Source organism: Chiloscyllium punctatum, chromosome 42 (assembly GCF_047496795.1).
Source record: "Chiloscyllium punctatum isolate Juve2018m chromosome 42, sChiPun1.3, whole genome shotgun sequence".
NCBI classification, from domain to species: domain Eukaryota; kingdom Metazoa; phylum Chordata; class Chondrichthyes; order Orectolobiformes; family Hemiscylliidae; genus Chiloscyllium; species Chiloscyllium punctatum.
The window spans coordinates 6,196,716-6,215,403 of NC_092780.1; the positions used below are offsets into that span (position 1 = coordinate 6,196,716).

Genomic DNA, 18,688 nt, shown 5'->3' on the forward strand with positions numbered 1-18,688 from the left:
TTAAAAAAAAACTTCTCGTGTGCCAAGAAATCTCTGCCCTTTAAGCCCTGACTGCTTTTTGTGATCAGTTATTTGCTTTAATTATCCTCTTCCTTCAAACTCCTCAGTTTTAATTTGAGGATTGCTGGTAAGTTGTAACACCCTATAATTGTTCTTTGAAATAAGGAAACTGGGAACTTTGAATCTTATTTTATGTCTAGACTTAATTGTTCTAATACCTCTGGCACCTTGCAGTTTCTATGAACTTAATCTCTTCAAACTTTTGGTGTAAGTTTCCTAACTTGAAGTAAACCTAGTCCACCCGTCTCCCCGGTGTTCACATCAGTTTCTGGTCTGATGGATACACCAATTTTTAAAAATCTTCTCCTTGTTCGAGTTCCTTCCCTGGCCTTGTCTCTCCCCACCTCTGTAATGTTTTCCTGCTCTGTAATTGCTTTTATCATATTGTACTTCCATTTTTATTTTCACTCAGATGTCATGCCTACACTCCTCTACCTCTACGTCTGAATCCTTCTTTTGGATCTAATGATATAGGGGAGTGGTGAGACCACATTGCAAACACTGCACCACTTTGGCCTCCTTACTTAAGGAAGGATGCAAGTGTCTTGTTTCGGGGAGGCTTACAAGATTGATATCTGGAATGAGCAGATTGCCTTCGGAGATAACTGTTGGGCAGGCAGGGTTTGTTTCCAACAGAGTTTAGATAACTGAGGGGTGATTTGTTGAAATGTATATGATTGTGAATGCTGTTGATAATGTGGATGTAGAAAGGATGTTTCTGTTGTGGGTTGGTCTAGAAGTCAGGATGTCATTTTAGGGCAGTGATGAGAGAGACTATTTTTTTTCCTGGAGAGTCGTGCAACTTTGGAACCCTTTGTCTCAGAAAGCACAGGAGGCTGGATCAGTGAATATATTTAAGACCGAGGAAGATAGATTGTTGTTAGCTGGGTGAATCAAAGGGAAAGTGACATTTAGAACTTAGAGATCAGCAATGATCTGCTGGGACATTGGATTAGGCACAAGGGTCTGAAGAGCCTGCTCCTGCTCTGAGTTTGTATGTTTTAACTTGCTCCTTAAACAAAGTGTCTTAACAGCTCCTTACATAGTCGGGTCCCAAATCTGCTTTCAGTTCTACTGTGAAGATCTTTCCGAATCATAAAAAAAAAATCTAGGTACACTTTTCTCTCTATAACAATATTGTTTATTGTAAAGTGATCATTGAGAAATGTTCAAAAAAATTTCTGTCACTGTCACTTCCCAATGTACTCACTCTCTGGCTATAAACTGATTGTAAAGGTCAGTGATACAGATGCCCATGTGCTGGGAGTTAGTTTGGTGTGAACTGAGACTACATGGGAACAATGGGCAGAGATCTTGGGTACATAACAACAGAAACCAAGGGGAGAAATAGAAGCTAGAATCTGAAAGCAGTGTGTGGATGGCTACTTGGGCAGGAAAAAATATTGTTTTGTTTTCACTGACTATCTCTTTCTGTCGTCTTTGATCAGGAGAAACTGTGTCATTGGTCGACCTGGACATCTCTCATCGCGGGCCGCCCTCACCTCATCCGCCGACTCCACCACCCCCACCCCGCCGAAGCCTCAGCCTTCTCGGTATGTGCTTGGTTCCTGGGGCTCTGCTCAGTTCCCCGTGCGGCGCTCGGTTCTCGGTTATAGTTTGCGGATTGCACTGAGTGTACACTCCAGGTCATGGCCTGGTATATTCAATAGCAGTCACTTGTTAATGACTTTTCCCTAACTACATGTTCCTTGTTTTCTGTGGGCTCCCTGACTAGTCCCTTCACTCTGTTTTGTATTCACTTGAGGTTTGTGGGTCTTGCTGGCTGGGCCATCATTTATCACCTGTACCCAGTTGACCTTTCAGGTGGTGGTGAGCTTCTTTCTTGAACCACTGCAGTTCGTTTTATTTAGAAATCTCAGTGCCCTTAGGGAGGAAATTCCAGGATTTTGATCCAGCGACAGTGAAGGAATGGCGATACATTTCCAAGTCAGGATGGTGAGTGGCTTGGAGCAGAACTTGCAGGGACTGGTGTTCCCAACTATCTGTTGTTCGACAAAAATGTATCCTTCCACAATGAAGAGAGTTGCTTACCTGAGGACAATGAAGTAATTGAGACTTCATGATTGTGAGTTCCTGTTGTGTGTTCCTGCATTACTTTCTCTATAGCGCAGCATCGCAAACTGCTGAGGGTGGTGTTCAGTGTCCCCATTCTACCAATTTCTCTAAGTTCAGTGGTGAAGTCCCCTTCATAATCAGTGGGTCGTCTATACCCAGAGCAAGCACTTGGTGAGCTTATGATTGCATAAATGGCTGTAAACGCCAACTCATAGACATACTGGATATTATCATGAAAAGGAAACATTGAGAAATAACCTTTGAATCGTAAGATATACAATGGTTTAAAATTCTGCCCGCTCCTCCACGAGAAGTGCATCGGGTGGTCTAGCAAATGCATTCTTCAAAATCGACCATTTGTTCAGCTGTAGCACTTCATACAAAATAATAAATTTGTTTACACCAGCAAATTGCAAAACAGGAAGAATATTCAGCCAACCCCATCTGGAAAACTCCAACTTATCGCCAAACAGGTGTTTCTCAATCCAGTGGGATTTGCCTGATGAATCTTCCAGGAATTCATGCAGTTGGTCACTCCTTGAATGACCAAGAATACGACAATATCCAAGCACTGTTTGTTCTTCCTCACTTGTTTCATACTGTGGGAATCGATTTGACCTCAAATGAACTGCAGAATGGTTGATGTTGACTCAAACCCCGCCCACCATTTCCATCACCAGTGAAGTCATGTTTACTGTGTCTTTCTATCCCACTGGTTCATTTGGATGTTGTGAGTTTATGATCTTTACAGTTGTACAACTAATCCAGTGGAGAGAGACTTCAGTTAACATAATGAATCTTCTGATTTCTGAATAATTTATTGTAAGTTTGTAAAGGCTCCAGAAACTGCTGTAATAGGGTGCAGTTAATAACTGCAAAAACACATTACATTTATATAATGCCATTAATGCAGTCAAATGTTAAGTTTTATCTCTGGACGTTGAATCTATCATTTGGATTATATAAAGTCAACAATCAAACAAACCTCATTGTGGAGTTGGTTGGTTTTGAGAGTTTGGGGATCTGTGTGCACTGTCTTGGGTGGGGATGGGAGAACAGTGATGTTGGGAGCAGATGGTTATTGCAATTTCTGCCATTAAATGTTGGGATGAGTATCTGCTGGAGAAGTGGCACCATGTCTCAGTTTTATTTCTGAAGGAGTTTGTGTTGTTTTTCAGATGATATTGTGGGGCCACAGACTCTGTCGTACCCAGTGAACCCATCTGCTGCTTGCTTACAGTCACTGCCTCTACCGCCACCTCCCCCACCTCACACTTCCATCCAGCTCAGTCTCAACTTAAACGGTAAGATTCGGCTTCTCTTCCTGAAGAGCAGGCAGGAGAGGCCATTCAGCCTCTTGAACCTGGTCGATCATTCATTCAGATCATAATCAATCATTTACCTCAGCTATACTTCCCCACACACCATCCTCCTTTCACTTGATTCTATCAATTTCTTAATAAAAACTATCGACCTCTGTCGCAAATAAACTCATCAGCCTTCTGGATCAAAAATCCCAAGTTTCAAAACTCGTTGACTAAAGGTGTTTCTCCGTCATCATAGGAGACAATTTATTAAAGTTATTAGAAATTGGGAAGTGGAAGTCTTTTTAATTTTCTCCACACTTTTGACACTAATTCTAAGAGCCACTCAAGGAAATGTCAATCCACTGATTCCTCAAGGTTTCCTCAGTTTGTTCTGTCAATTTCATTTAGACAGTCTCTGGCTGCCATTCGGTCCATCTACATAGCAGCGGACATACTTGGCCCACAGGGAGCCATGAGAGTGAGTGTGCAGGTGCACAAACAAAGACAGGAGCTGGTTAAATTTAGGAAGAAACTGGGAGGATGCTTATCCACAATAATCTTATCCTGCAAGCTGAGGAAATGAAAGGAAGGATTAGTGGACTTGTGTGGAAACGTGAAGAAACATTTTGATGGAATAGGAAGTGACCATTTTCTGTAGTTTGTCAGGAAATCAGGAGATTTGGGCAGATCAACCAACAAACTAGAGGAAAAGATTGTGGTGATCTGGAATCTGCTGCTTGGGAGGGTGGATGTTGCTGATTTGGTAGTAATTTTTGAAAGGAAATTGGGTAAATAATTAAAGGAGAAGATTTGCTGGGAAGTGGAACTAACTGGCTGGCCCTTTCAAAGGGCCAGTACAGCCTTGATGGATCAAATAGCCTCCTTTTCGGATCGAAGACTCAGGTTCTAAGTGACCCAATAAACTGACCTGATTCTTGAGATTCAAACTTTCTGGTGTTGGTTTTGTTCCGATGCCAATGGGAGTATTTGATTATGGAAGAAAAGCTAAATGCCCCGATCCTAAAAGGAGATATTTCACTTTTAGTTAAATCTTAGGATGTCTGACCATCACTGTTTGTTTCTCCAGCTCTGTCAATCTGCAATATCTCTACAACAACTTGCATTTACGTAGCATCTCGAATGCGGTGGAATGTCCTGAGGCATTTTTGAGAGGCTTTATCAGGCAGAAGTTGAAAGTGAGCTACATGACGACTAATTAAAATAGTCATCCAAAGTTTGGTCACTGCAGTAAGTCTTCGAGGAGAGCGAGAATTTCAGAACTTGGGGTCCAGGTAACTAAGACTGGTGTGTCCTGTGAGAATTTGACACAATTGAATCAGGTCAGTTTATTGGGTCACTTAGAACCTGAGTCTTAGATCCGAAAAGGAGGCTATTTGATCCATCAAGGCTGTACTGGCCCTTTGAAAGGGCCAGCCAGTTAGTTCCACTTCCCAGCAAATTTTCTCCTTTAATTATTTATCCAATTTCCTTTCAAAAATTACTACCAAATCAGCAACATCCACCCTCCCAAGCAGCAGATTCCAGATCACCATAATCTTTTCCTCTAGTTTGTTGGTTGATCTGGTAAACTGTAAACATCTCAGAGAATTGAGCGAGAGGAAGGACTGAGCTCAAATAACAATCTTCAAGAAAGGTGGGACAGGGCTTGGTTGTTCTTATGGCATTGTTGGCTTCAGATCACTTGATTGTGCTCCTTGTCACCTTTCTGATGTGGAGATTTGTCTTTTTCAGACACTGGATTTCTTTTGCCTCTTGCAGACACCTTGCAGAGAAACTCACCTCAAATTCGGCCGATGACCGTGCAACCTCAGAACTGCCTGCTCAACAGGAGGGACTCCAACACCTTTGCAGCCAGCTTACGGGAACTTGAAAAGGTACACACCTTCAGACATTGTGATGTTATTTGTAAAGCGTTTGTAAGATGTTCACAGCCATCAATAATATGGAAGGGAGAAGCTGAGGGAATAAAGGAAATTGGTCTGGGTAGCTGCATTGTGACTGAGTGGGTAACGCACTTGTCTCTGAGATAAAAGGTTGTGACAACCAGCTTCACCTGAGAGCAGCTAACCCAGACTGACACTACCAGCTCAGCACTGAGGGAGCACTGCACTGCCAGAGGTGCTGTCTTCCCGATGAATAATTGAACTGTGAGACCCTGTTTGGTATCTTGGGTGAATGTAAAATAATTCCCATGGGATTGTTTCAGAAAAGAGCAAGGATGTTGTTCCCTGGGCAGTATTTATCCTTCAACAACCATCACCTTACCAAACAAAACACAGATGATCTGGATCTTAGCACATTGCTGTTTGTGGGAGCCTGCTGACTCCACATTTCCTCCATTAGAACACTGACTATACCTTAAAAGTAGCTGACTGTCATTGGTGAGTCTATTACAAAGGATGTAATAGCAGAGCATTTAGAAATACATCGTTATCATAGAGTTAATGTGGCTTCATGAAGGCGAAATTGTGCCTAACAAATTTATTAGAATTGTTTGAGGACATAACAAGCAGGATAGATGAAGGGGAGTTGGTAGATGGAATACTTAGATTAACCAAAGGAGCTTAAGGTACTGTGCTTGAGGCTACTTAAGATAAGAGCCCATGGTGAAGGAGGTTGTACATGAACATGGACAGAATTAGCTAACCAGTAGAAGATAGGGAGTTGGGATGGGGAGGAGGATTTTCATTTGGCGATTTCTGACTAATGGGTTACCATGGAATGGGTGGTGGGCCTGATAGGGTAGGTGCAGGGAGATTGCTTCCCATTGTGGAGACTTTAGGGTAGATAGCATGACCACAGAGTAATGGGTCTTTCAGTTAGAACCGAGGTGATGAATTTTTATTGAGGGTAGTGATTCTATGGAATTTCTTTACCACGCAGGGTTGTCAAGGTTGGGGTTGTTAAGTATATTCGAGGCTGAAATGGACAGAGTTTTAATCGGGAATGGTATCAGAGAGAGTGGGGACAAGTTTTTCGAAGTCTGATGCCTGCTGTTCTATCTCCTGTAGTGTGGCTGGTATTGGGGTCCGATGAACTGGGATGATGCTGAAATGAAGTTGAAGGGTAAACCAGATGGTTCGTTCCTGGTCAGGGACAGTTCGGATCCACGTTACATCCTCAGCCTCAGCTTTCGCTCCCAAGGAATTACACACCACACCAGAATGGAACATTATCGAGGTGAGGATAACTACAATCTGAACTTACCTTTAGAATCATACAGCCCCTTCATTGTTGCAAGAGGCCATTTGCCTCATTGAGTCTGTACCAGCCCTCCAAAGAGCATCCTGCCCACACCCAGCCCCCTATCGTATTCCTTATCCTCGCATGGCCCACTGCCAGTCCATATAACCTGCACATCTTTGGACTGTGTGGGGGAAACCAGAGCACCCGGGAGAATGTGCAAACTCCACACAGTCACCTGAGGCTGGATTTGCACTCAGGTCCCTGGTGCTGTGAGGCAGCAGTGCTAACTGCTGAGCCACTTGTCTGCTTTAGGTGCTGCTTTTAAACTTGTGAAACGTTCCAAATAGCTTCATTGGAGTGTAATCTGGCATCAAGCCACAAGGAAACCATGACAATCAACAATGACTACACTTTAAGATCTAGTGAATCAGGTGGGATGTCCTAAGGTTCTGAAAGGCATGACTTTTAAATAGAAGACCTGTTTAAACACAAAACCAAAGGGTGCATTAATAAGTTTATAATTGTGAGTTTCAATGCTTAAAGACAGACCCATTCTCATTCCTAGTGGTTGTGCAGGTGGAGACTGCAATAAATGTTACTGTCAGGGAAATGGCGGGAGCTGACAGTTTCTGTTCTCTGGGCTTTTGATCAATTTGCTGCTGTTCTTTGTGGATCTCCTCTTTCACATTTGGTTTTCCTTTTGGGGAAGTAGTGGAAGGAAGCAGTCTCTCCCCATGACAGGCAATTAAACTCAGAACTTCTAGCCCAGAGTTACGGACACCATCACGGTGTCACAAGAGCTCACTAAGAGAGTGGAATGTTAATGCTTTGATATAACTGAGTGGCCAATTCACAGTCAATGACACTGTTATGGAACTGTCATCTCACGTGTGCATGCACAACGCACCTACCTAGACTGGGTAAGGATTTCTGGTCAATATGACACCAGTGGATTATCTTGATTCTTTAGTACCTTCCCAATTGCATCTACTGATTTTTTTTTAAACTAGGATTGTGAGATTTGGTCTCCCATCTGGATTATTAGTCAGATAACAAAACAATGTTTCAGTATCTTGTACGTTTTATATTGAAAATGCTGTTGTCTTTCATAGACATTTCGTGATTCTCCTCATTAACCAGCTGAAAATTTGCCAATTCTATGCATAAAGAAACAATGGTGAAAAATCAGGAGGATTTCACAGAAAATGATCTCTGCAGCCTAGGCTGAAGATTCATATAAACCAGAGGAGGTTATTCAGCCCCTCGTCTGTCCTGCTATTCAGTTAATGATGGCTAATCTGCATCATGACTCCATCCACTTTTAATATTCTTACCTAGTAAAAAAAAATCTAGCAATCCTTGTTTTGATCTTTTCAATCCAACCTTGGCTTTGAAGATTTCTGGGGAAGAGGAGCAGTTTTCCACAACCCTCTATTTGAGGAAGTGCTTCTTGAATTCCCCTTGAAAGGCCTTGCTCTAATTTGAAGGTCATGCTCCATGTTCTGGGCTATCCCCAGGAGAGGAAATCATTTCTCCCTCCAGCAACTTTTTTTTTTAAACTTGTCTTGATATCAACCAGATACTGGAATTTTGTACCCGTGAAGGATCAGCACAAAATAGCCATCAAGTTAATTAAATACTGTATCAAGCTTCCAACAAAACTTTCCATCAGCTAATGATTTGAAGATACTGTGATTGTTGTTTAAGGTTAATTCAAACTTACATGCTGTCTACTACAAACCTTACACTTGTACACTAGCTCATTGTTTAAGAACAGACTGTCATGTTGCTGTCTGCATGCTCACACTTGTACACAGACACAGGAATCCTGGGTGTCTGACAGTGATTACAGGGTTCGAATCAAGTCAAAAACCACAAAAAGAATGATTCAGAGATTTAGTACGCTGAGCTTAGATTGCAATTTTCCTGCTAAATGTTGTTAATCTTGGCTCAAAGCTGAAGTTTTTAGGAGGTGTACTACTTGTATGTTACATAATCAATGGTGTGCGCTTGGTAATCAATACATTGTGTATTTTATCAGTGCAGTGTACATTGTATGTCTGAAGGTACAATATTTTATTTCCAACTTCTCAGTTTGATGTTTTGCCATTTTCACCAGGTGGTCGATATAACGAGAAATTTGTGTTCTTTAAGATGGCATCTGTTGTGATCTAAGATCAAGTAACATTATGGCACCACATTGTCAGCATTCAGCTCAGATTCTTCATGATGAAACTGTGAGAGTGTGTTGGCTTGTAAAGCTACCGAACTTATGGTTTACACTTACTTTTTCTGAAACTCCATTAATAAGATATAAGCTGTCACAAGCACATTTTACTGCCTCTTCCCAGAAACCAGGCTGATGCTACATTCTGCTCATGAGAAAACCCACAAGGGGATTGCTATTACTGAGCACTGATCCACATTTGTTCTTGTGCAGTTGAGGATAACCTTGTTTATTTTGATAATTAAGGGTGAGAACAGTAGCCCAGGACATCAATTTAAATTAAAGAGTAAATTTAAAACAGATATTTGAGGAGAGCTGCATTACTCTGAATGAAAGGATGGCTGAGCGTTGTAAGATCAACTTGATCCTCTTAAATAACCAGGTCAATGGCAGAGACAAATTGTCAATAAATAGGAAGGTGATTATAAAACAGAATGAGCAGCTTGGGCACTGCCTCTGCCTAACAGTGGAACTGGGTTAGCAGATATCCCAAAGCGTAATCCCAAATCCTAAATAACATCGTAAGTGATGTACAAGCTTTGGTCTCCACTCGGCTCCTGTTAGAGCTGAATCCATTGCTGTAGTACCATGAATGTGCTGAGGCAGTAACTGACTTGAGATAAAAATCCTTGCTGACAATAGTTGCGTACCAAAAGATGTGGATATAAGAATACAGGCAGTCCCTGGGTTGTGAATGGGTTCCATTCTGGAGTCCATTCGCAAGTTGATTTTCACGCAAATCCAAACAAAATGCAGGACATTATAAAATAGCTGTAGGTAAGTACAGTTAAAGTACATATGTTGGGTTTTTTAAATTGCACCCCTGTATGGGATTGTTTTGGAAACTGGGGAGTATCTGTACAAGGAATAGGGGAGACGTTGCTCAGCCCCATGAGTTTACTCTGCCCTTCAATAAAATCATGCCTGATCTGTTACCTCATCTCCTGTCCTATCACTTATTCCTTGATTTCTTTAGCTTTCAAAAACCTATTTGTGACTGTCTTTAAATATACTCAACAATCGAGCGTCCACTACCCTTGGGGTCTCAAATTCCAAACATACCCAACCATTTGAATAAAGAAATGTTTTTTGTTTCCATCCTAAATGATTGAGCCTTATTCTAAGACGACAGACTCTACTTCGAAATGCCCCAGTCACGGTGAACTTTAGTTTGTCTTTTCTTCCTCTGGTTTCCATTCCTACTCCTTCCATCCAATCAAACAGAAGTCATTCACTTCGTCAGCAATTTACGACACACGTTTTTTTTGAAAAATGCATTAAATGAAATCCTTGTTATGTTTAAGGCAGGAATATTGCTGTAAATTGGTTTATCTCCACATAAGCTTTTTATTCAGTGTCTCGGCAAAAATGAACTGCAAAAATGAACTTTTCTGATAAATAACTGAAAATGAAAAGGTTTTGGAATCTTGTCCCATTTATCCACCTTGAATTGTTCCAATCCAGTGGGTGTAAATACAATGTCGCCAGGAGTTTGACCATAGTAAATGTGAAAAACTGGCTTTTCATTGTCTACATTGTGATGATGTATGAGGGACCTGGAATGAGCAGACTTCCTAATGAGAAAAGGCTGGACAGGCAAGGCTTGTATCCGTTGGAGTGTCCATTGTAACTTAATTGAAACATCTAAAATCCTGAGGGCACTTGACTGGGTGAATGTGAAAAGGATGTTTCATCTTGTGGGAAAACGTTCAACCAGGGGTCATACCTTAAACATAAAACATTTAAGACAGATGAGGAAAAATATTTCCTCCTAAAGATCTGTCTGAAATTCTCTACCTCAAAGCCAATAGATGCAGAATACTTTAAGTAATTTTACACAGAAGTAGAAAGATTCTTGATGACCAAGGGGCTGAAAGCTTATTGGGGATATGCAAGAATGTGGAATTGAGGTCAAACATTAGTGGACTCACGATCTTGTTGAATATTATTGATGTCTTGTTCCTCATTAGTGTGTTTGCGTTGCAGGTAGTGCTGTTCCTATCAAGTTGTCCTGTCACTCTGGTGGGGGGATGGACAGGGGAGTGCCAATTTCTGGGGTATTCACTGAAGCTGATGTGAGTGAATTCAGCTGCATTTAAGAAGTGTGAAGTTCCGTGTTCTGATGTAATGTGCACTCTGTTCCATGTGGGCTGAAGGTAGGCGTGCTCGACCATTGCATGGAAACCTGCATCAAAATATCCATAGGTAAATGTTACTCAACTGAATCACAGTGTTGGAGGCCCAATAATTCAATACATTTCTCAGACCGTGCAGCACCATACTCTGAGAGGTTGGACATTTAAGGTATACAGGCAACCCCCTCCTCAGGCGTATTGCAGGTTAAGGAAACCTTCAACTGCTGTCCAGTGTCAGAGACTCCACACCCAGGAAGGATGTAAAGTACTTCTGAATCATTCATAAATGACTGAAGAGTCAGCGAAATGAGTTCTTAATGGACGGTGTCCTAGATAAAGATTGTTTGGAGAGATTGACCTATATAAGAAAATGTTGTTTTTTCTCAGTGATCTTCTACGTGAACATCCCTGGTGTGACCAGGGCTGGATTTACAGTCATCGAGGTCTAAGTGAATGCCAATTCACTTGGTTGTTTTGTACAGCTGCTAGTCTCATGAGTTTGCCGCTGGGTATCATAGACCCCAGTTCACTCCAAACTCAGCGCTTGCTGCTTCCTTATGCAGAGCCTTTTCTGTCATGTTCTTTCACCCCAAAGCCTTTTCGGTATGGTTGACTTGTTTACTACTGAAACATGCTTTCAACTAGGAACTTTAAAATCTTTTGCCGTCTGCCATAATGTGTGAACAGCACATTATTTGATGAAGGTTGTAGTATGAGTGTGTATGGGAACATTGCTTAGGATGAAATTGATAAAGAGGTAGACAGTGTATTTCAGTGCTTGTTATCATAATGAATATTTTTTTTGACCCAGTGATTCAGTTTATCTCTCATCCACTTCAATCTCTGTAGCCTCTGGTGCTGAGCACATGAACCTTTGTATCAGTGTGCCCCTTGAGGATGTTTGTCGTGCATTACCAACTGCAGCATATTAGCGATTCTGGGTGTCACTGATGCCTTTTTGTCTTTTTATCAACCAGTTCAGAGATGTTGATACGCACCACCTAGAGCAACTGGGGTTTGAGATAAGGATGTTACCATTGCGTCCTCACTCCAGCCACTTGTTTTTTGTCGAAATGAGGAATAATGAATTCCAGGTAGCCTTGCTCCAGGTTTGCTGACTGTTCATTGAGCAGTTGGGACATTCTAAGCAGTGGACCTCTCTAATTATCTGAAGGTTTACCGATATCAGAGCGTTTCCCTAAGAAGAGCGATTGAGTAGAATAGATCAACATTCTCTGGAATGTAAGTGAATGAGAGATGATCTCTGTGAAATGTATACAGTTCTCTGAGGAATTAATAAGTTCGGGACTGAGAGCCTGTTTCCCAAGGGTTGGAGAGTCTAATGTATTAGCCACAATCTCAAAATAGAAGGTTGGTTGTGAGATAAAGAGAAATTCTTTGTTCTAATGGTTGAGAGTTTTTGGATTTATTTTACCAGAGAATTGTAACTGCTCAGTTGATGTGTATGTTCAAGACTGTGATGAAATCCTCTTCATGCCTTCTGATGAGCTTGATAACAGTATGCAGAGTAAAGATTAATGCTACTGGAACCAGCAGTTGATATTTGGTGCTGATAAAATCCAGGACATTAGAAAATAATGTTCTTGTAGTGTTGGATCACATCCTAGTGAGAGAATGGTACAGTGCCTAAACACTCCTGGAGTAGTGAGGCTGCTGGTTAAAGCTGACAGTTTGATTTCATTGCTGTATCTTGCTGACTGATTGGGGGATGTGTTGGGAATGAACTGCTCTGTGTGCTTTTATTCTCACTTTTTTTTTCTTTTCCTTTCCTACCTCCTCATGTTGGTGTAACTGAGAGATGGGCAGCTTCTTTCTCACTAGCGTTTCAGGTGCTATTCTACTTTGCCCTGAATTTTGTTCACCCTCATCATATCCTGTGCCTGCAAAAAGACTTTTTTTAAAAACAGTTCTTATCCTTGTTTTGAAATCCCTCCATGGCTTTGCATCCCAATCTCTGTAACCTTCTCCAGCTGTGCAACTCTGAGGTCTCTTTCTGAACTCTGTTGTCTTGTCTACCACCTGCTATATTTTTTGCTGTGGCTGGCAGCTGTCCTGCCAATTCCCCAGGCTCTGACCTTCCTTCCTAAACCCCTCCACCTCTCCTTTAGAATTTCTCTTAAGGCCTATGTCCTTGATTAAGTCTTTGGTCTTCCATCTTCATGTCTCTTTGGTTCAGCGTAGAGAAGCATTTTGGCACTTTAACACTGTTAAAGACACTGTTGAGTGCTATTAGTGAGATTTGCATAAATGCCAAACAATGCAACCTTCAACTTAGTTTCTAATAACATTATCAGCACTGAATCCTCCACTGTGAACGTCCTGGGAATTACCAGTGACCAGAAGTGGAACTGATTTGGTTATGTAACTACTTTGGTTACAAGAGTAGTTAGGGGCTAGAAATTTTACAGCAAGTCACTCCCTGACTCCCCAAACCCTAGCCATTATCTATCTTCCTTCACATACCAACCTGACTTGGAGCTAGACTACTGTTCATTCACTGTCATTGGATAATCATTCTCACCACCATCTTGTTGAGGGTGACGAAGCAAAGGTTTAAAAAAACACAGCCAGGCCAGTGAATGAAGAGAAAAATACATGCATGAAGTTGTTGGTGTTTCCCAGGAACTGAGTTAACCCATGCTTGGCTTCTGAGACTAGCTAATGGCTTGATGATTGCTGAGCCATATGCAAAGCTGCCTGGAGATCCCCCTTCCCAAGTACAGGGTCGTTATTGGGATGTGCTTTCTTTCTCACCTCCCTTGTTGCCAAATCAGAACCATCTTTAAGCTCAAATCCAGCACCAACAAATGTTTTAATTGATTGCAATCTGGTGTAATTTGGTAATGTCCGTCAGTGTGCTGATATTCTACCCTGCAAATAAATGACAAGCAGACCATACCAAGAACATATATCAAAACCTTATCCTGAAGTGAACTTAAACGGTGGGCTCTTTGGTAACTAATACTGTCGGCAAGCAGTAAATCTAGGCCTTGTCATTAAAGTTTAGTTTACTGATTTTTCTCACTGCCTGCTGCCTCAGGATGTCTGCCGGGGGTGTGCTGGATGTACTTTGTTGCAGATTGAGTGTTTGTTCTTCCCTCGGCGTGTCTTGCAAGGGGAAACCCTGTGAACTTTGAGAGTTTGTGATCAATCAGTTTGGGGGAAAACAAAACGGTTGAGCATTCTGGAATGAGGTCATTCTTGCAAAATGTGCAAACCAAGATGAGCAGATTCTGTTGGTTGGTTTTCCTCAGCTTGCGTGGCCAGTATCACTTCTGCAAAAAAAATAGCCCTGACTCACACCTAATAGGTCAGAGGATCATGAACTCAAAAAGATCATGAGACCCTGTTCCAAGAACTGGAGTGCATGAAGTAGGCGGATTCTGCCAGTACTGCTGTGCCAGCTTCCCACAGTGAGCGGTACCCAGGAGGAGTTCCCCAAAACTCATGGCCCAACCCAAAGATCTGTTGTTGACTGATGTTGCTACTCATGAGACCAGCAGCTTAGGGCCTTATCCACGCTGAGAAAATAAAGGGACTTGTATTTAAATAGCATCTTTACAACCTGCACTTGTCCTGATACACTTTATGACCAATTAAATACTTTTCAAAGTCTAGTCACTGCATTACAACTGAAGAAAGTTGAACACAGCAAGCTGCAAATGCAGTTTGAGGAACAAATGATCTGTTTTATTTCTGTGTCGGTTGTGGGATAAATAGTGGGCAGTGTGCTATGGGGGAAGCCCACCTCATTTTTAAACAGTGCCATGGAATCTTGATGTCTATTTGAGAGATCAGTGTGACCTCAATTTAAATGTTTCTTCCAAAACGTTGACGCATCTGACAGTGCAGAATTGCCTCAGTACTGACACGGAGAGAGTGGGCCTAAACTTCAGACTCCTCTTGAGTGGTATTTGAACTTCAGAAAAGTGTGTGAGCCACCACTGATACTGAGGGTGTTTCACTTACTCGATACAGTCAACAAGCAAGAAAGAGTCCTATCCGAGTCTTTTCCATGTAACTGTGATGTCAAACCATTCTTTTCAGTGAACACTGAGACTTGCAAAACTCTGGAATTAGCAACAAGTCATTATTCTTGGTTTGTTTGACTTTGCTTCTGGCAGACTGACCGAAACAGGTCTACACCTGAGGCTCAGAGAGCTTTGATTAACTGACCGTGATCACTGGAGGTTACTTTAATCATTTCAAATAAAGTGGTAAAACATCGAGGAGACCATTTTGCCCATTGTTCCTGTGCTGGCTCTTTGGAGGTTCAGTCCAATGGGACCCACTTCAGGCAGTTTCCCATTGCACAGAAATCTTATTTGTCTTCAATTCTTTATCCAGTTTCCCTTTGAAACTTATTGTTGACTGGCAGTGTCAGGAAGTGCATTCCAGACGATGACAACTGAGAGATTGCCTTTCCATCATCTCTGACTCTTTCATCATTTGCTTAATTCACTAACCTCTGGTTACCCTGTCCTGCCACAGGAAATATCTGATTTAATCTGTCAAAACAATGTATGATTCTGACCGAGTTCCAAATGTCCAGTAATCTTGCTCTGCTCTAAGGAGAACAATTTTAGCTTCTCCATGAATCTGAACTGAAGTCTCCTTTCTTAAGAAGGGATAGAGTTCTAGATGGAGTGTGATAAATGTTGATGAGACTAATCCTTTTGAGATTATTCAATGAGGAGGAATTGAGTTGAGGGTCTATAATAGTGTTTAGGAAAAGTAGACGTGATCTTTTTGAACATTGAACTTTCTTGAGGAGTTTGGCAGGATAAATGGTGTGAGAACGTTAAGGAGCACAGACTCCAAATGAGGGCTGGTCCATATATAGGAGCAAATTACTGCAGATGCTGGAATCTGAACTGAAAACAAAAAGCATGCTGGGACTTGCAGCGGGTCAGGCAGTATCCATGGAGAGAACGTAAGCTAACGTTTCAAGTCTGAATGATTCTTCAATGCCTTATCTTCAGACTAGGCACTTTACAACCTTTAAGATGGAGTTCCACACCTTCAGATTGTGAACCCACACCCTTCCCTTTAGCTTTATTTGTTACATTCCCTGTTACCATGTCTTCTCACTGCCCCCCCAAAAAAAAACAAAATGGGATCCTGTTTCTTTTCTGTCTCAGTTAGACACACCATTGTTCTGCCATTCTTACACTTTGATAACTTAATCTGAATTATCGACATACTTTCTCCCCCAGCACTACATAACATAAATGCTGTCCCCTCCACACTCCCGTCAGCTCTGGTAAAGAGTCAGCGCGACTCGAAAGGTTAGCTTGCTCTCTCTCGGAGTTAATCATTAAGTATTTATTCTGTTGTCCTCTTGAATGGATCTATAGATGGAGCTGGGGCAGGTCAGTGTGAGACAGGTCCTGTGCCATTGTTCGCTTTGTACAAATGGCTGACTGTGTTTGGTTTTTTTTACCAACAGGAACCTTCAGTCTCTGGTGTCATCCGAAATTTGAAGACCGCTGTCAGTCTGTTGTGGAGTTCATTGAAAGGGCCATCATGCATTCCAAAAACGGGAAATTTCTGTACTTTCTCCGCTCGCGTGTCCCTGGTAAGTTAGTCTCCTCACTGCCTTACTACTTTTGGATTATATTAAGCTTGTGCTGACTTTCAAGGCCAGGTCATTGCTGCGTCTACGACTGTACTGTTGACCAGAGCTAGACCAAGTCAGCCAGGAAATTCCCAGGATTCCTTCCCTACCTCCTCCATCTTTTGTTACTGGAATCTTGCTCTGTGGAAAGTGGTGATGTCTTAAAGTATAGTTTGATCATTAACTGTGTGACACTGTGAAGCTGTAAGTGAGCATTATCTGTGAGATCAAGTCCTTGGCTCTGTAAGTGGTTTTGAGTAAGGAAGTGAAAATTGTTTCTTCTTTGACCTGTTCTTATAAATTTAGACCAGGGCCAGAACCAAAGAGCTCTGTCAGACTCTCTGCTTTATCATTTTAAAGGGCTCTGCCTTTCTCGGGACTGATACTGAGGGGCTGCATCCCCATTCCAATGGATCTTCTACGTTTCGCAGTCGCTGATTGTGTTTGATACTCATATCAAATTAGTAATTAGTATCAAATTAGACCTGAACTGATTGAATTTGGAGTCAGGAGTGTGGTACCCTCAAGAAAGCTGTTTGAACCTTCACTGGAGTTTTAAATTGAGCAGCTAAATGACCTGATGGTCAGCTACTATCATGATGAAGGAATACAGTCCACAGGTTAATGTCATTGGCCAATCAGTAGGTCATTCATCCCTGGAGCCTGTTCTATTATTCAGTTTGATCATGGTTGGATTTTTACCTTGATTCATTAACAATTCATTCTCCATGTCATTTTGGATGTGAGATTGAGAAGTGTGTTTTTTTTTACATTTTACTGAGGGTTGTGAACTTTGAAGTTCTCCATCCCAGAGGGCAGGGGAAGTTCAGACTTCTAATACTTTTCAGAATGTTTAAGATAGAGATTGATTTTCTGACTGCCAGTGGGATGAAGCATTATGGAAATGGTGAGTTTTTTATTCATTCATGGATGAGAACAACACTGACTAGGTCAGCATTCATTCCCCATCCCTAATTGCCCAGAGGGCAGTTAAGAGTTAACTGCATTGCTGAGGGTTTGGAGTCACATGTAGGCCAGACCAGGTAAGGATAATGGTTTCCTTCCCTAAAGGACATTAGTGACCCAGATGGGCTTTTCTGAAAATCAACAATGGTTTCATGGTCATCATTAGACTCTTAATTCCAGACACTGGATTAGTGGTGCTGGAAGAGCACAGCAGTTCAGGCAGCATCCAACGAGCAGCGAAATCGACGTTTCGGGCAAAAGCCCTTCATCAGGAATAAAGGCAGTGAGCCTGAAGCATGAACTGCTGTGCTCTTCCAGCACCACTAATCCAGTATTTGGTTTTCAGCATCTGCAGTCATTGTTTTTACCTTCTTAATTCCAGACTTCTATTGCATTCAAATTCCACCATCTGCCATCAATCAGGTCCCCAGAACATTATCTGGGTCTTTAGATTAATAGTCCATTATAATGCCACGAATCATTGCCTCTCCTTGAGTAAAATGTGTTCAAATGTTCAATCAGCTATGAGTGCTGAATGGTGGGACAGACTCGATGAGCTAAATGGCCCACTCTTCCTAAAAGTCCAGAAAATGTAAACTATCAAATAAGTTAGCCACCTCCTTTTGCTCTGGTATCGTTCTGCTGACACTGAGATGAATTACAGGCAGAAAGCAGCTACATCGCTGGTCACTCACTACCCTTTGTCCTGGGAGGGGACTGTAAGGTTTATGGAGGTTTTAAATGAGAGAAATAATAAGCATATTGTTTGGAGCAGGTGTTGTGAGATTATCAACTCCAGCGTGTTAAATTGACTTCAGTGGTAAGTATTTTTCTGATGCGCTCTTTCATCCAGGCTAGGTACTGTCTCTAAAACAGGGGCCACTTTCCCAGGCCTGTGCAAATACCACCCTCTACACAACTGAGCTGAGCCAAGAAATGGGTAAAAGAAAGAAAAGGTGAATTTTTGTGGCGCCTTTCAGAATCTTGGGGTGTGTAAAGTACTTAATAACCAGTGGGGAGTATCTCTTTGTAAGAAATGCAGCAACTGGTTTAGGCATAGTAAGCTGAGAAA

General features: G+C 41.8%; 1 protein-coding gene across 1 annotated transcript in view; it reads left to right on the forward strand.

Annotated features, from left to right (window-relative positions):
* Positions 1-18,688, forward strand: part of socs7 (suppressor of cytokine signaling 7) — a 54,069-nt gene that overhangs the window by 21,631 nt on the left and 13,750 nt on the right. Inside the window, 5 exon segments of the mRNA XM_072561301.1 lie at positions 1,509-1,613; positions 3,315-3,440; positions 5,196-5,338; positions 6,476-6,644; positions 16,483-16,611. Coding sequence (XP_072417402.1) covers positions 1,509-1,613; positions 3,315-3,440; positions 5,196-5,338; positions 6,476-6,644; positions 16,483-16,611 — 672 coding nt within the window.